Consider the following 21,080-nt stretch of genomic DNA (forward strand, 5'->3'; position numbering starts at 1 on the left):
AATTTAATCATGCCAAAAATTCTAAATTCTTATTCAAATCAATCGAATATTTGCATCAGAAAAAAAATATGTTCTTATTAGAAAAATTAAAATTTTAATTTTAAGTTAATCTAAGTATTTTTAATCTTTAATATAAGTTAATCTCCTACATTTAATCTAATTTCTTAAATCTTATTTTATTTATAATTAATTTATAAATAAATATTACAATAAATATTACATATAAAACAGTCAAAATATAGAGAAATATATTTTATTATGAAAATAATTATTTCTAACTCTAATATTAATAGCGGATCCTTTTGTAACTATAGCTCTGATGCTGCTCACAAAAATTTTTATTTTAATATGATTCGTATGAAATATATCTCTATGATTAATTTCAAATTTTGAAAATTTTGTTCTGGTTGTTTGCATTTCGTTTTATATCCGGCTATTTTTCCTTTGCTTTGTAATTAAATCATTTGCTATCACGAATACAATTTTGCTATCTGATTTCTCGAATTGAATTCTTCTTTGCTATGCTTCTCATATGCAGTCATAAATATTTTGATATGATCAATTTAACTTTTTAAATTTTCAAAATCGATTAAATCGGTCGAAAACAATGCTACACAAAAAAATTAATCCCTACTTATAATAAATTTCCTTAAGCGTAGAATAACAATTGCTATTGAAATTGCTATAGATGAAAAATATCGTTTTAAATCTATTATCTCTAATCTATTTCCGAAATTATAATAAATAATAATAAAATTGATTTATCACAAAGTTCGCTCTTATGTAACAAATATAATATTCTATTCTAAAACGATCAAAAACAAAATACATATATTAATGAAAGTTCATGTTTATCACTAAATTCACAACGTTCTAAAGTTCTGTTCGTTCGAGGTTACAAAATTCAAAAATTCGGAAGATTTTAATGTAAAATTCTGATGTAGGTAGGATTTAGAGATTCTGAAATTTAAGTAATTTTGAGATTAAAAAAGTTCTTATTTTAAAAAGATTCTGATTTTCTTGAATTTCACCAAAATATTTATATCTTATCCATACTCATTTCGCGAGATCATTTTCACTAGAACTTACAAGCGGTCAATAATATCGTAGACCAGTTTCCTGACTGAACGATATCCTCAATCTAAAGAAAATTTTCAGAAGACTGAAAGGACATGTGATCCGCTATTTCCTAGAAAACTGATCCATAGATGTCTATGACAACTCTTTTTAGCAGGATGATGCCAATCGCCATGCCATGCCGTTGAGATTGGTGAGTAGAAAATGTCTCAAGTCCCGAGACTATGCTCACATTCCAGCCATGTGGAAGTGTTTTTTAACAAATATACAATTTCAAATATCTTTTAAATTCTTTTCTTAAAAATAACATTGTCCTTGCAACATACTATCTATTTGACAAAGTTTCAAAATTACAATTTAACTAAACTGAAGCGTTTCAAACAAATATATAATATAAGAGTTTTTTAAATAATCATCAAAGACTATAAAATCTTCGATTCTTGTCAATTTCAATATATTGAATAAAATTCGTTGACCGTTCATTGAATTCGTTTTAGCAGCATTAAAAAATTAAAAAATTTTATTTATTGAAATAGATTTAATCTTGCAATCTCTTTTTTACATTCTTTTATCAATAAAGAAATTATTTATATTACGTTGTATTCTCCTTTATATTAAATAACTTTTATTCAAACATTCTCCTTTTTATACTTTTATTTTTTCTTGAAATATTTAACTATATTCAGATAAAATAATTGTCAATATAATAAATAAGTATATATATATATATATATATATATATATATATATTTATAATAAATCATTGAATTAATTTAAATGATTTAAATGATTTTAAATCATTTAAATTAATTAAAATATTTAAATGATTTTAAAAAAATTTTTTTATGTTGCTCATTTGAGTTAAATATATTTTGTATTACATATATATTATATTTAAAAATATATATAAATATTAATTAATATATAAAATTCATTGTAAAAATAATATGTATAAGAATATTTTTTTATATATTAGTTTATTTTATAATGACACTTATGATAATAAATATGATGATTAACAGAAAAAAATATATATGATCATTTCAAATAATTAATATAGTAATGATTTAATATATTCTAGAAATGATTGTTTGTCAATTCTTATAATTAAAATGATTTTAAGATCAATTTTCAACTCAACTTCTATCCATAAGAATTTTCTTTATTTTTTTTCTTTTTTATTATACATGCATGATATTTTAGAATTTTTACAAAACATTTTTATGTATAATTATATAATACTTATATAATGTAATATTATATAATGTATAATTATATATAATACTTAATTTAATTATTAATCATTTAAATGTGTGAATATTAATTTGAAATATACAATTTATATATTTATTTTAACATAAAAATAATCAATATCAAGATTTTTAAAACTTCTGACAAAGTATAAAGACAAAATGTATAAAGACAAAAAGTACAACAGAATGTCAATTTGAATTTTGATTATTATATTATTATATGTATTTAAATTATTATCTAAAAATATATTTTGAAAAATGCATTTAGAATGTATCTAAAAATTAATATTTTTATGAATATTTTGTTTCTTACAATGTATTGTTCTTGTAAGATATACTACAAATATGTATATATATTCTTTTATATAATATGATATTCAAACATATTTGAAAATTATTTAATTTATAATTATTTCTTAAAGTATTTAATTTAAAAAAATCATTTGTTTCTCAATTAAATTGAAAAATTAATTATTAATATTTTACTATTTATTGATATTTTACAATTATATTGGTTTAATTCAGCAAGTGAATTTTAATAATTGTATACATAATAACATTCATCGTGTTAAATTTTCAAATTACTATATATATATAAGATGAGCTTATCACGAAATGTTCCATTCTTTATTCATCTAGAAAATGTTATTAATTTAAATTATAATCTATATTCATTTGTTTCATTATAAGTACAGTAAAATTCAAATTATTAATTGTGAATAATAAATTTGTGAATTATATTTTATTATTTTGTTTTATTTATTATATTTTATTATTTTGAATTATATTTTATTATATTAATAGAAATAAGAAATGTTAATTACAATAATCAAGTATATTTTTTTAATATTTTTGTGGAATATATACAATACAATATTATCTTTAGCAAATTTGTTTCAAAATTCATTACAAAAGAAGTAATTATATTTAATTTGTGTAAATAAATGCAATATTGATGGAAATGATAATATGAATAATATGAAATAATAAATATAATTTCTTTCGTTGAAAAAGATAAAAAAAAAATCTAATGTATTCATTATTGATTTCATATTATAAAAATTGAATCTTGTAATTTGTGTTTTATTTCAATTAAAATTTATCTAATTGTATTATGTTTTATATATTACAATTTGTCATTTTTATATTATTTTTTGTTTATACAATTTTTATATAAGTTTCAATATTTTACTTTAACATGATTCAAAAAATTTGTTTCAAAAGCAATTTAAAAATAAGTATTTTATTTGTTTCTATATTACAAATCTTAATAAAACGAATAAGAAGAACTTTATAAAATAGAAAAGTAATTAATGATTAAATGATTGAAAATAAAACTTCATAGAGAAATCATGTTAGAAGTAGAATAAGAAGACAAAAGAGACTTCTCGAAAAATTATAATGCAAAAAAATATTCAGTTCAAGAAATATAATATAAAGCTATGCAGTTCGTTTACAAACTTTGAAAAAAAAAAACTAAATATACAACGTTAACAAATATATATCATTATATGTATAGTGAAAAAAAATATATAACAGGTCATCTCTTTTCCAAATATAAATGAAATATTCATGCAATTGTCTTTTTTTGTCTTTGTTTTTTTTTTCATTGTTATTAGTACATGTTCTGTGCATATGTTATATATATAATAATTAGTTTTATATTAATTTATTGTAATTAGTTTTATATTAAAAATATAAAAACTAATATAAACTATAAATTATAAAAATATAAACTAATTACAATATTATTATATATAACATATTCACAGAGCATGTACTAATGATAATAAAAAAAAACAAAGATAAAGAAAACAATCACATGAATATTATATTTGGAAAAGAGAACCTGTTATATATTTTTTAAATATATAATAGTATAATAATTTGATTATATTATATATATTTAATAACAATAAATAAATTACAGAAAAATAAAAAAATATGTAAAATATAGCAACTAAATCCAATTTTTCAAATATTTAATTCTTTACATTCCAAATATTTATTATAAATATCAAGTAGTCTACTTCAAATATGTTTTTCAAGTTTATCATTATCTGTTAATTTTTATACCATATAAAGAATAAAATATTTAATAATCTTTTGCATTCAAAATATATATTATATTATATTGTCTATATATTAGACAGATAATATGAAATGTATGTGGAATGCATTTCAAGTCCTTAATTTAATATTACATTATGTAATATAATATAATTAAACTATATATTAAGTTTTAATATAATAATATTAATATTAGTTTTTATATATTATAGGAAAAATAAGATATTTTTAATATTTATTTTTTAATTTATAAAATATAAATATCTTATTTTCTATTCTAACGAATATGCTAAGAAGTATTTTTGAAAAATACTTATATTATAAATAAAAATATAAATATTAAAAAATTAAATATAAATATGAATCTTATAAATATTTGGATAAATATTATATATTATTATGATCATTCTAAAATATTCTTTCAATTATTAATTTGCATATAAAAATCATATTTGAAATTTTATTTCAAATCTCACAAACATTTTAAAATTAAGTCAAAGTTATTAATCAATAATTCTAACATTAAAATGTTAAAATGCAAAAAATTAAAAAATTATATATTACACAAAATTTATATAAAATATAAATTTTAAATATAAATTTATATTAAATAAAATATAATAAAATAATAAATATAATAAAAAAATATTATACAAAGAATTTCTTATCGAAAATTATATTCAAAATTAAAAATATTAAAATGATCACACTTTATATAATATTATACATAAAATTCGGTAAGAAATTCCAATTTCTCTTTAGTAAAGAAATCATGTCACATTTAACTGAATCAATTATATCGGAATGAAATAACGAAAATAATTATGTTGAATAATCCAAAAAACAAAATAATCATTTGGAAACGATTACTTGACAACTTCATCTCCATCCTGAGAATTTCATTTCGTTTCATATTCAATAAATTTATGATAACTAATTATTTTGGTGAAATCATTTATGTTGAACAGAAAAATAGAACTTTTAAATTTGTCTATATATTGTGAAATTATTCTCTCTCTATTGTATGAGTGAGTTATATATTTTTTGAGGGAAAATATGATAATGTAATATTGTTAATATAATTATATACAGGAATGTTGTTGAAACAAAGTTGGATTAGCCCAATAAGTAGTATTTAAAAATAAAGAATCGCAATTATTTCTCTTTATTTCCAATTTTCCACTCTTTTTCACAATATAATTGTATTTTCTAAGCAATTAAAATTAACATTTAATCAATACGAATATTTATTTTTTGAATAATTTAAACTGAAAATGCAATATCTCAAAAATGAAAATTGTATTTACATGTAATATGTAATTACATTGCGATATTTATCTCTTCTTGATTGAGATTAATTTTCTGTGTAAAATGAAAGGATATTAATGATACTTTCAATAAAAATCTATTTGTAATAAAAAATAATTAGAAATATGCGTTATATAGATAATAATAATTAAATTGATATAAAATATTAAATTAAATTACAAAAAAATTAATTTCAAAATTAACATAAAAAAATAATTAAATCATAATAAAATAATAAGTTTAAAAAATTGAAATAAAATATTAATACATATTAACTTATAAATATTAATACATATAAAAGAAATACATGTAAATTACTTTTTATTACAATTTGATTATTTTTTTTAATTTCTAAGTGAAAAGTTTTCACGAATCAATCTTATTGAGATATAGATTATGAAATAATTTGATTAAAAGTAATAGCAAGAAAGAATATATTTAATAAAGAAAAATAGAAATAAATTATGTTATAAAATATGGATCGTTTTATTACTCTGATTACTTTGTTCTATTACTCTGAGCTCTTTATATCGCACTTTATGTAGCGAAAGAAGACAGACAAAACACAATCAAAACAGTGATCGTTTCCAGTGATACCTAATTCATACATAAATATACAAAATATGAATCACACTATATATAAACTCAATAAATCCATTTATGTTCATTTATATCACTTGTTTATATTAAAATTTCTATTTTTTTATATTTTTGTACATGTATTAAATTTCCTAAAGAAGTAACAAAGCACACTATTCTATAGTTTTATTAATGCTATGTAAATACAAATATTTTTTCGTCATAAAAAATGTAACTATGAAAAATAAAAAAGAATATTACTATGTTTATGAGATGTTCTATAATTATGAATAGATATAATATTATAGTTATAATAATGTTAGAAAATTATTAATAAATATTATAAATAATCATAATTAACAAAGCATAAAAATCGTTTTGTATTAATTAACATTCTGATTAAATTTATTTTATTAATTTTTTAATGTAATTTTATAATACTGTAGTAATTCACTATAATATATGCAAATTATAGAATAAATCAATCACAATACGAATATAATATAACACAATATAATATAATATAATATAACACAATATAATATAATATAATATAACATAATATAATATAATATAAAATGAAAAATTTATCATTTTATTTTTGTTACATTATTCCACATAGATTATACGAATAAATAATGTTAAAATAAAATTAAAAAATATTAAATTTATTTTATAGCATTTTTGATATTCAATTTTGTATTTTTTATGAATTGATTCCTTATACAAAAACTAACTTTTATTTAATTTCTAATTTCTAATACTAATTTTGTTAAAAACAAATCTAAAATTTAAAATGAAGCAGTTAGACCGTCTGGATTTTATTTTCAATAGTTCGAGTATTTTCAATACTATAACAGTAATTTGTGAGCGGATATAATTCTCTAAAACTTTTCAAATTCTCAATTTAAATAGAGATATAGCAACAATGACTATTTCACACTTGCGACGAATTACCGTGGAAACAAGATCCTGCATAGATCCTGATTCCTACGTGTTATGATGCGAGAATCTATCCTTCAAAACTGCCCTCCAATATGATTTGGTTCCTTTTGCATTTTCAAAAGGAAATTAGAGGAATGATTGTAAGAAAAACCAAACTCTTTCTAGATCAGATCAGTTAGAATAAAAATAGAATATATCAGATAGAATTTAGCAACAATATAGTTTAAAGTACAGTTAGAATAATTATAATCATTAATCGTTAATCAATTGCAAATAGTTAAAGTAAGTACCATTCGTTCACTCAAACATAATATAAACAATAATATATTCCTACGACTATAGATGATCCTTTCTAATACCATCAATTCACACATTTGTGCAATATTTAAAATCTTTCAGTTTTTTACATTAACAAATTTAAACTGTCACGTTTTTATAAACTACATCTTATGTTATATATGTTTTATGAATCAATTTTATTATTTTTTTTTATTAATTTATATTTTAATATTTTATTTAATATTTATTTTACTATCTTAAACTATATTATCAATTTATACATTAGCATAAAGTTAGTCTATTAGCAATACAAAGAAAAAAATATTTGTAATTCTATATATATTTATAAGTTCATTATACAAATGATACATTAGAAATCTTCAATTAATTCTATTAAAATTATCAAACATCCCTTAGCAAATACAAAATGAAACACCGCTTTTAATCATTTCACATAGTAATAAATTAAATCTCTAATTATACATTTCTTTAATCATGATACAAGAATATATCAAAGATGAATAATACCAGCATAAATCAAATTAAATTATTCATCACGTCGTGATCTAGACAATCTATTTTCTCATTTTACGGTGTTATATTGAATTTTCAATTATGTATATATATGTGTATGTATATATATATATATATATGTGTATGTATATATATATATATATATATATATAGACACACATCCAAGTAAATTCTCTTATATAGATATATATAGATATATATAGATATGCATAGGTAATTTTCGATGATAACAATATTACATTCAATACCTAGCATGAACTGTTTCCAGTTATCAATTTACAACACTCTATATACAATCTATATTATTTTTTCCGATAATGGTCGATTGAATAAATTTCAAATGAAAAATTTTGTTTTAAGTTACCCAATCCTTTATTTTTCATCATATATATAGTACGTGATAACAGTTTAATAGGAAACAAATGAATTTCAATTCGTAAGATAAAATTACAGAAAAAATTTGTATTGAATAATTGTTGAAATTCTTTTTTCATAACAATGTTGTAAAAATATGACAAAAATTTTTTTGATAGAAAGAGTTATAAGTTTAATATATCAGTACTTTTCAGTTTTAATTTAAATAACGAATTTAGAAATTTTAAAAATAGATATTTTGTCAAAAAATCTTAAATATCGATAGAATATACATTTTGTTAATATCATGTATGAAAAGAAAAAAGTATAATATAGATTATATAAATTATATAATTATATAATTATATAAATTATAAATGAAAGCATAAAAGAAAAATTTTTGATATTAATTATTAATAGTATAATACTTGATTTTTTTTAATATTAAATTTGTTTTATAAATAATAAAAAAATGTTAGATAAGTAAATGTTTATAAACATAAATCATATTAGGATATAATCATATACAAAATTTAAATGTCAAAACTTTGAAAGTAAGTAAAGAATCAATAAAAGAAAAGTCCTTTAGAAATTTGTTCGTTTTTACTTATTTTGAAAGAAATCGTGAAAAAAAGAAACAAAAATATTTTTATTTTTTTGTTTCGTTATAGGTTCAAATGAAAATATTTGAATAGTTTTTTATTTTTTCATGAAATTAATGAACAAAATTTTGTATTTTTAATAAAATTTTATAATTGTGTAGAGTATAATGGATTATATGGAACAATTTCTTTTTTTTTATTGAATTAATTTTAAAAATATGAAAATAATGCTCAAAATTTCAATGAATTTTTTTTTACAATATAAATAATTTTTGTAATAATATTAAATAAATAAAATTTTGAATTATAAAATTTTTAGAATTTAATATTTTATGACTCTATTTAAAAAAAAATTCTCAGATAAAATTAAAAATATTGATAGTTTTGGAAATTAACTTCATTTCCTGAAAGAAATTTCAGAATCGGAAAAATTTCTTATATTTTATTATTTAATTTATTATATGTATTTTTATTATTATGTTCTGATGATGAATGCATGAATTATGTTCTATAATATATGTTTCGTTAAAATCAGAATTTTCGAATTAAATAAAATTCTTAGTAAGAAGTGATCAATTATTTTAATGAACCACAATATATATTCATGATACTTCTATTTATTGGTTATTATAAATATATTTATTACAAATACAAATATATTTTGCAAATATATGTATATCATATTTTTTGTTTAATAATTATTTTTTTAATGATATATTTTATAATAAAATAATATATGATTTTATATAATGTATAAATTATATTATAATATATAATTATGTTATAATATATAATAGGTAATATATAAATTATATATAATAGATAATATATAAATTTATATATAAATTTTTTCTATACATTTTGAACGAAGTAAAAAAATTCAAATATTTTAAAAAATAAATAAAAATATAAATAAATTTATAGAATGATAATTAAAAATTACTCTGTAGTAATAATATAGAAATATGTAACGTTGGACAACAATACTCAACTTGGCTAAATAATCAGCGTGTATTATACAAAATGTGTAATTTTCTTTTCATATGGAATACTTTATTTGATGATGAATTGTTCGTTGGCATCAGATGAAATACATCATGTTGCATAACGATCAATAAATATGATGTATTTTTTCTCGGCATTTTGCGTGATAAAATACGTTGGTTTGATAGAAATATGTTTTTTCTTTTCTCTGCAAAATTGAATAACTAATTTTTTATTATGTTGATAAAATGAAAATAGATGATGATGATATATAAATATAAATTGATTGATATATAAAAGATAATATTTGCATAAATATTTCAGTCTTTGATTAATTGTTTCAATTTAGAGTTTCTATTCTAAATTTTCATTATATTTGAATATATAAATTTCTATTCTAAATTTATTATAATTAAATTTATTATAATTCTAATTCTAATTATAATTATATAATGTATAAGTATAATTTATATAATTATATAATATATTAATTTAAAGTTTAAATTTCTTTTATAAAATAAAAATTTATGTACATATATTATTATGTATATATATTTTTATTTTGTGTATATACTATAAGTATTTATAATTTATGATATAAATTCTAAATATTTTATCAATAATTTTAATACATCTTATATTGATAAAAATTGAATTTTCTAACACAATTTTAATATATTAACATTGAATTAATATTAGAAATTCTTCAAAATGATCTTAAAAATATTATAAATTAAGAATTTTAATATTAATTAATTATTAATATTATCAATATTATTAATATTAATTATAATAAATTTATTAAAGTTAAGTATATTTTTATTCTTTAACTCTTTACGTTACACAAATTTATATTATTAAATTCTTTTGATATTTCTATTCTGTATTGAAAAAAATAGCATAGAAATAATTTATAATATAACAAATATAAAATATCTGTGTTATTAAATCGAAAATTAATAATTAAATTTTTAAATTTAAAATCAAACAATTCCTGACATGAAACTTTTTATTTTGTATACATTATACAAAATAACATGGAATAAGATATTTGTTTAAAATTTGACGAAATTCATTTTCAAGAAAAATATTACAAAAATATTAAAATTTTAGAGGAAAAATATAATTATCTTATTTATATGTTAAAATTTTTGATTGAGTTTGTTAGCTCCAATCGATTCATGAAACTATGATATATATTAATAAAATTGATTTAATTAACTAATAAAAGTTCTATTAATAGTTCTGTTAATAAACTATTACTTCTATTAACAACAATGTCCATCTGCCAATGAAAAATTAAGTATATCTTTGAATGAATGTGCGAATTTACGCAGTAAAACTTCTTATTAGTTCGAAATTCGAAAAGTTCAAAATTGATAACGTCCTTTCAATTAGAATTGTTCAATTAATTCGAATAATTAAATAGTTCAAAGCATTTTATTTTTTTCTTGAATATTACAAGTACATCTCTCAAATCTCCATATTTATTTTGGAGAATCCTCGGTGGGGCATATATGCAGCCAATAACATAAATGGATCAATCTTTTGATTATATTATACCCTCAATTTAAAAAAAATTTTTAGAAGGTTCTTAATAGAGAATTATACTACTTACAAAGTATCATTGTTTGCAAAAGAAAAATTAATCTGGAAGTATTGGTAGTAAATTTTTTCAACTCTAGAATTGATTACCATTTGCATATTGTCTTAAATTCTAAAATCAAATTCATGCTGAAGTGTTTCTAAAAATAATCTCAAAAATCTATGTACATTTAGAAATAATTTTCTCAATAATATAATTGAATAAAACCTGATTTTATAACTTAAAATTTTGCTCTATTTGGCATATCGCTATTACAAAATTATATTTAAGATATTTAAAAAAGAAAAAAATGAAAAGAATATTAAGATTTAAAAAATCATTTATTTCACTTTATTAAAGTGATATTTTGCTAATGAAAAAATAACTCTATTCTTATAATGTTTAATATAAAACAAAATTAATATTGACAACACATTTTAGTTAATATCATATAAAATATAAAAAATTTCTGTGACTAAGAGTATGAAGAAAAAAAAATTTCAAAGATCATAATGTAAATCTATTTATATTTATTTATCGATTTTCATCTATTTTTTTGTTAGATATCAAATTTTTTTGTAAATTTTCCAATTATAATAATTTTTAAAAGTAATTCAATTTTTTTTTACATTGAATTTATCTTTTTATACAACTTTCATCATTAAAAAACGTTAATCCTTGAAAAATTGTATAAATTGAATTGTCATTTGTTAAACATTCGATGAAAAGAGAGATAATAATTTAACATTTTTATTTTCTTTAATATTTAAATTACCAAATTCCAATTTTGTAATAAAATATTTAAAAAATTTCATAAACAAGATGTGCGTGTATATCATTATATTATAGAATAATGTTTAATAATGGAAAAGCAGATGCGCTAGTTGATCGAGCAGAAACGATTGGATCGATGCTATGAGCAGCGTTGCATTAAGCAGGTCATCGATTATAAGTCAAAAGCATCATCTATCAAAGCAATGTGTAGCATATATCTAGAGGAAAAACTGAATATGTAATATATAAGTTTTTTTTTATTCTAAAAATGCAACAATTTCCTTTGTTTTACTAGTATTTCCGTATTGATGATTTTATATTTGTCCTTTATATATTTTTCTTATTTTTAATTATATAATAATAGCTTGGACGATGCCGGTTCGAAAAGTTCATGGATATATAGAAATAATTCATAATATATATATTAAGAAAGTATATCTCTTTTCATGAACTTCTGTTTGAGGACAAAATTGATTCAATCATTTCGACTTCATTTAGTTATGTAATATTTAGAAGAGTTTTTAAATCTTACGAAAAATTTATTAATTGTAAAAAGTTTATATATTGGTGCATCGTATCAATTGATCAATGATTATTAATGTTATTTTGGTTTAATAAAAAGATAAAGTTGGTTTATAAAAAATAGACGATTTCTTGAGTCAATGCGAATTTAGATATTTATTTTAAAATTAGATTTTACAAATTTATCACTTATAATAAATGCGATATTATTTATTGGGTTTTCAGATTATGCTAGTGTCATTCGGAGAAATAAAATTTTGTAATGAAGTTTATGCAATGTTTCTATTGGTTACTTTAAAAATGATGGTGTTGGAAATAGTTAAAAATATAATATGTGCACGATTAAAAAACTTATAAACTTAAGAGATAATATGCAAAAATTCCAAAGAAATAGTAATTTAATCTTTCGAAATTGATAGACTCATAACTACTTTTCATATGAGATTAAAAATAATGTGTATTATAATGTGCAATTATTCAAATAATCTATTTATTATTTCATGATTCAATAAATGACAATATAACAGTTTTAATGGAATGGTAGAATATATTTAAACAAATATATTAAATTTATTATTGAAATAGACATTAATTATTAATGTTAAATTGTCAGCTAGCATAAAATTATATTTTATTTGATATAATATTTGATTTGATAAAATAAAATTATGCTTAAGATTTTTTAAATAAATTCAAATATAACTATTAAAATAAAATATTTTATAAAATTTGAGAATATTAATATGCCATTAGTTTTATAGCTAGTTTAATTTTATACATTTTCTTCGAAAATATTTAATAAAATAATTAAAAAATAGAACTATAGAATTTGTTCGGCTCATAAAAAGTAAAATCAAAATTATTTTGTGAAATTTTTCTATATATATATAAATGAACGTTTTCTTTGCTATCATAGAATCTTCTTTGCTATCTTAGAATATTAAATTTCTATAAATATAATATAATATAAATATAATATGTACTTTTTTCTCTTTTTTAAGAATGAAATTATTTGTATCTCATTTTTTTTATATTTATTTTCTTTTTATTTTTCGAATAAATTACATTTTTTCATAATTTTAAATTTAGAATTTTATTATTTCTAGTTTTAAATATTTATTATCCATTAATTTTCATTTAAATTTCTATATATAAACACATTTAATTCAAAAATTTTATAAACTTAATTAAAAATTTATAAAATAGTTAATATTCTTTAATAAAACCAAAATTTCATCGATTACACATTATTTCTAATGCAATGCTATGCCAATACATTACAATATATACAATATATTAACATATATTAATTGATAATTATAATTAAAAAAATTAATAAATTATAATTTTTTCTTTGTATTTCAATGTATAGAATATTTTTTTATAAACAAGAAATTTGTAAATTGCAAATATATATATAAATTATTTATCTTTACATCTTTTTCAAGGTAAAATTTTCTTACTATAAAAAATATGTATAAATATTATATAAATATTTAATAAAAAAAAATAAAAAATCAATTTTATTTAAAAATCAATTATTTTTATTGTTAAAATAATTAAAACAACATATAAATAATATTTATTGTATTCATTATTCATTTTTCGCGCAACAATGATTACCATTTAATTAATAATATTATGATACATACGATAAATGATGATAAAATTGTGTTGCTGTACGGGCACGTAGAAAATTCAATTCATGATTGGTTAATGCTTATTATACAGCTCTGTACGTACCTGAAATATATTATAACTCGTGAAACTTTTCAATGTTTTACATGGAAATACAACATAAAATCAAAATAGAATTTTTCTATGTCTTTCTATATGTGAATGACAAATTTTAAGAAGAAATAATAATTTTTATATAAAATTATTAAATATATAAAAACTTAATTTTTCAAGATAAACGTGGAATATTTTTCCACCTTTATGATAAAATGTTTTTTGAAATTGTTTGTCTCAAAATGATTCAAAATAGTTAATAATGTCAGATCATAATAAGAATCTATAAATTATTGGTTATTTTCGAACGTGATAATACTTTGGTATTAATTATATAAACATATATAACCGCCATCTTCAATAGAGCACGATATTGATTTATTATAAATTTTTGAATTCTAATTATTAAAAAAGGAAAAAAAGAGACTACGGAATCCAATTTATATCTCTATAATCAATTTGAGAGAAGTTTTTCGGTAGAACACATGGGAGGTAATGATACTGTGGGTTAATCTTTTTAATCTTGATATCCCTTAATTTAAAAAAATTTAGAATTTAAAAAAATTTTTCAAATTAGATTTGGATCGAATATAGCAAAGATACGCATTCATGGATTAATCTGCGCGTATTTAACATAAATTTTGTTAAAGTGATGTTGAATATGATAGAATGATGAGATTGCGGTGGCTGGCTTATATCATTCTGTGATCTGAGAGTCACATTTCGCTTCAGTTAAATTGAAAAATTATACAATTCCAAATATCATCTATATGTATTTCTTCCAAAAATGATATTGTTTTTTAAATCTTCTATATCATTCTATATCTTTTTATTAGTAAACAGATTGAAATAAAGATTAATAATAAAGAATATGTAATAAGAAAGAATAAATAAATTATTTAATAAAAGAAATAAGAATAAACTATGTTATATGGATGTGGATCGTGTCAATATTTTTGTTCTATTGAGTTCATTATATCACGTCGCACGATGGTTCAAAAAGGGGAAAGATAAAACAAAATTGAAACAGCGATCTAATGTCAATTCATACGCAAATATACAAGATATGAGTCGCATTTTTATATAAACGTAATATAAATATAATATAAACTCAACACTTTTATTTTAGATTTAATAAAAGCCAATATCTGACAATAATAAAGGAAGGAAATTGTAATTTCCTCATTGTGAATAGTTGTGAATATTTAAAATTAAAATATAAAATATCTATAATCATGAGAATATTTTTTTATATGAACAAATATAATTCATATATATATATATATATAAATTTAAAAAAAAATCATAATAAATCTGATTTTTAATATTTAAATTGAAATTTTAACTAAAAATTTTGTATTTTCAATTTTAAAAACAAACATATATATGTATGTATATATTATATGTATATATATATAAATAAGATATAAATAGGAGATTTATAATTTTAAATATTTAAATTTATATATAATGAAATTATATATTATTCAAATATTAAAAACAGCAGGGATATTAAAATTGAAAGGAATTATTATTCAAAGAAATCAATTTATTCGATAGAAGATTATAATAAAAATGAAGAAATAGAAAGAACGAGATGATATAAACAATATCGATAAAAATATAATTGAGAAACATCAATCGTTTTCAAATTCAATAAAAAAAAGCGAATAATATGCTTTCTTTTGAAAATTTCGTTCTTTCAACTTTTCAACATTGTGAAACGAAAAATTATTTCGTGTACGGAAATCGACCTTCGACATTAAATCTTTCATCGAAATATATTTGAAAAAAAATCAGTTTTGTTCAGTTCTTTTATTTTCTTTTTTTTTTGTTCTACAATTTTGTTCTGTTATGAGAAAGAACAATAACTTGCATCTTGTAACTTGTAACTTGTATAATAATTGTTTATTATGAAAATAAAGAAAAAAAACCTAATAGGAAAAACAAAATTAAAAAACGCATATTAAATGTTAATTATTAATATAATATTTTAACTTTTTTTACAAAAAAATAAAAAATATAAAAAAATTATTGAAATTGAATAATATTATTATTTATGATGTACTTGTACAAATAAAACTTTTTAATTCAAGTTATTTTAAATTTTATTTAAAATTTTTAAAAATTGTATTTAAGAATTATTTTTTTATATTTATTTATATTTTATTTATATATAAAATTGCTTGAAAACATCTACAATCAACATACATTCATTATAATAAAAAAAGTTAATAATAAATTACTGTATTATTTTTTTTTATATTTATTTATGCATTTATATTTTTGTTCTTATACTTTTTTTAATATTATTGTGTTAAATAAGATACATAACGATATTTCTTTTATTTATTATTAATATTATTATATTTAATACTATTTATTTTTAAATATATTTTATATTTTATAATTACTTAATATATTTTATAATACAAAATACTTATATAAAATTATAATAATGACTTTTTTAACTTATAATAATAAATTTAATTACTTATACTAATAATACTTAACTTATAATAACTTATAATAATACTTAACTTATAATAATAAATTTATAATAATAAATTTTAAGCATCAGAAAATGTGTTTGACAATTCGAATTTTACATAATTTTAGTTTAAAATTTTATTTCGTGTATTAAAAAACAGCGTTTTTAATATTTCATTGAATATTCTTAAGAATATTCCATTCAGTGCCAGTATTAAGCATAAAGTACAATTAATATAACAATAGTATTCGTATTTCAACAACATATACGAAAATGGAGAAAAAAGCAAACAATATATGTATTGTGCTCAAATTTTTTCTGTTTTAAAATAGATATTTTTTAATTCCATATTATTGATTTAGAAAAAATAAATAAAATTTAAAATTTAATAATACTAATAATTTACTATTTAATAATACTAATAATAATACTAATAAAATAATACTAATAATTTATAGTCATTAAATTTATTGAAAAAAATTTGTTAATTGACATTTATAGAATAAAATTTTAATTTATGAAGATAGATGCTTCACAATTATAATTTATACTTATATTATAGATAATAATTTATACTTATATTATAAAAATTATATTAATTATGGAATAATAATTAAGTTATAAGTTTGTTAACATATATAGAATGTCTCTTATATAGAATGTCTCAAAAATAATAGATAAATCATATTTCTGTTATAAAATAATCCCTTATCATACTCCTAAATAGATAAAAATAGATATTTCACAGATTTATAAATAAGATTAAAATATATCAAATTTCAACATAATAATTTATGTTGGAATTTTTTAATTTATTTAAAAGAAATGGACGAAATAATATTTAAAAAAAATAATACTTCTTTTTGTAACTACTCATATTTTTTGTTAATTCCCTTTTTTTGGTATATAACATTTTTTTTACTATTGTTTTGTAAAGAAAAATCAAATTTAAAAATCGAAGATATTTTATTAAATATAGATTTTTATTGAAATATAGATTTAGATTTAGAGAAATATTATTTGCATATTAATATTCACTTTATAAACTGAACATATGTAATAAGAAAGAATAAATAAATTATTTAATAAAAGAAATAAGAATAAACTATGTTATATGGATGTGGATCGTGTCAATATTTTTGTTCTATTGAGCTCATTATATCACGTAGTTAAGCATTAATTTAATCATTTTTATTAGATTATAAAAGATGATATATTATGCATTATCCAACATTATATATTAATATATTATTGGGAAATCGATTTTTTGATAAAAACTAACACAAAAATTGTATATAAAAATGATATATAAAAATGATTAAGATTTATTTATTAAAAGTTTATATTACATTATATTATATTATATTATATTTAAGTTTATATTACATGAAGCAAGTTTTGATTTTATTTCATAATTTAATAAATAAATCTAAATTGATATTTTTATATATTCAATTATTTGTTTTAATTTGAATTGACTTTCAAAAATGTTTCAATACGTTAACGCCTTATTTACTCAATTTATTTTAACTTCATTTATATTATTAATATTAATTGGTTTTACTTTATTGAATCATAGATTAATCATTTATATTAATTATTCATATCATTTCATATAATAATTATCTTTATTTTATATAAATTTTGATTAATTGAGTTTCTTTTGATTAAATTTATTTCTTTGAAAACGTATATTTATTATTTGAACAATAAAATATATATAATGAAGAAAATCAACATTTATACATATTGTTTGATCTCAATCAGCGTTAATAAATGAAATTGCATTATTGTAATTTAATTTTTCCTCTTTTCCAATAAGTATAATCTTATTTAATTAAAATTTTAAGATTTATATTAATTTTATTCAATAATTAATATATTAAAGTAAAAAAAGAAAAATTAATAGTATTAATAAAATTAAAAAAAAATAATTTTAATGAATGTGTGATTATGTATTTAATAATAGACTATAAAATATGCATTTTTCAAAAATAATGTGTTAATAGTGGGTAGTGAAAACAATAAATAAAAATGTACAGGTTTACTTGAATGAATATATTTGATTATACGTAATTGCGCGTATCTATAAAACATTTGAAGTATGTATGTCGAAGAAAAACAAATAAGTACCAACTATGAAGTAGTGATATTGCTGACAACATTGAATAATAAAACCACGCATAAAATTTCAGTGAATTTTAAATTATATAACTATATATTCTATAATACATATTTAATCTTCTATTTGAAATTATATGCATAAAACATAATAGTTTTTAAATAGTTTTTAAAAAGTTTCATAAATAGTTTTTAAAGTGAAAGATTATTTATTAATTAGAAACTTTTAATGGAAAACTTCTAAAATAATTTAATTAGTTATTTTCTTTTTAAGTTTTTTTGTTGAAGAAAAAAATGTTTTCGAGAAATAATAAAAAATTTTGAATAAAAAGAAGAAAAATATAAAAATGCTTTTGATTAATAAATTTTTAAAGAAAATTAAACTATATTTAAAGCAATTTATTGATAAAATAACATATTTTCAAAAATTAGAAAATAAAAATTTACAAATTTTAAAGATTAAATAAATTATTATAAATAAAAATTGTAGAATAAAAGAATAGGGAAAACATATTTATTAATAAATTTAATGAATATAAAATATTCATTGATAAATAGATTTTATTTTATTTATTATCTTGAAATATTTCATGTTTCAATGTTTTTGCTATTCGCAAATTCTTGATTTATTCGATTTTATTCTCAAAATATTTTCTTAATACTTGTTAATTTTTAGTTTAGTTTCTTATCCATTTTTTATTCGAAAAATTAAATAATATTTGTGATACGGCTTGTAAAGATAACCTTTATTTTCAACAGTTCGAGTACCGTCAATAGCTTGACAATAATTTATAAGTGAGCATAATTTTCCTCGTTTTTCAGATCTTTAGTTTAAATAAAGAAACTAAATTAAAAATAAACTATTTCACGAGTTATTCTCCATTTACCCTCCATGAGATAGACTATCATGGGAATAAGCGCAAAGATCCTGACTTTCACGCGCTGCGACGCGAGCCCGCGAAGGCCCATCTTTCGAGGCCGTCCTAGCGCGACCATTGATCCCTCTAACCCTCTCTCTATATGCATTTTTCTCGAAAAGCAAGAATTGGAGGAAAAACCAAGAATCGTGAGTCTTGTAATTGAGTTGATATAGAAATAGGAACAGTTAAATAGAATTCGACGAGAATACAATATACATCAAAATGTAATTAAAATCATTACAGCTGCAAAATCAAACTATCAGCATTCGTTCATTCAGAGCTCATAATATAAACGAATATATAGTTCTACGGTAATAAGTAGTTCTTCGAACAGTTTAGGCATCTCATTTGTATAATACTTAACGTCGTTTACCATTTTCGACTTTAGACAATATAACAATATACTATGAGATGATAATTATGAAAAAATAAAAATTGTAAAATTTAAATATAAATTTTTTTAATATTAAATTTTGTAAAATAAACTAATAAAAATAATATTAAAGAAATTAGTTCAAATAATAATTTGTTTGCTAAAATTTAAAAATTTTATAGGAAATATAATTATATAATTTAAACAATAATAAAAATCCAAATATTTTTAGAAATATAAATTAATAGTAAATATGCTAAATAAAGACAATTCTAAATTTGAAATTTTTTAGATTAAAAGATTTTAATTTTTATTGTGAATAAATGAGATCTACTTATTCAAAAATTAAATTTTTTGAAATTAACAAAAGTAAAAAATTAAAACAATCATTATAAATCTCTTTTGAATACTTTTCTTAATATTTTTTTTGAATATATTGCAATTTTCTGTTAAAATAAGACTATAATAGAAAATCGAAGTAACATGTGAAATTCTATGTAAAATATTTTTAAAAATGATAAGAGTATGATATCATGATATAATATGAACTTCTGTCTTAAAAAAAATAACATAAAAAA

The 21,080-nt window shown here is 18.2% G+C and overlaps 1 protein-coding gene across 3 annotated transcripts in view; it reads right to left on the reverse strand.

Annotated features, from left to right (window-relative positions):
- Positions 1-21,080, reverse strand: part of LOC107998631 (uncharacterized) — a 438,394-nt gene that overhangs the window by 251,834 nt on the left and 165,480 nt on the right. For 2 of the 3 annotated variants that reach the window (XM_062073479.1, XM_062073480.1), the window contains exon 1: positions 20,097-20,618. The exons of the other annotated variant lie outside the window; for it this stretch is intronic. In XM_062073479.1, the coding sequence (XP_061929463.1) occupies positions 20,097-20,235 (139 nt within the window). In that variant the 5' untranslated portion in view covers positions 20,236-20,618. Of the gene's footprint in view, positions 1-20,096; positions 20,619-21,080 lie in introns of those variants that run through there. 3 annotated transcript variants of the gene reach the window in all.

This window comes from Apis cerana, linkage group LG4, assembly GCF_029169275.1.
Source record: "Apis cerana isolate GH-2021 linkage group LG4, AcerK_1.0, whole genome shotgun sequence".
Taxonomy (NCBI): Eukaryota; Metazoa; Arthropoda; class Insecta; order Hymenoptera; family Apidae; genus Apis; species Apis cerana.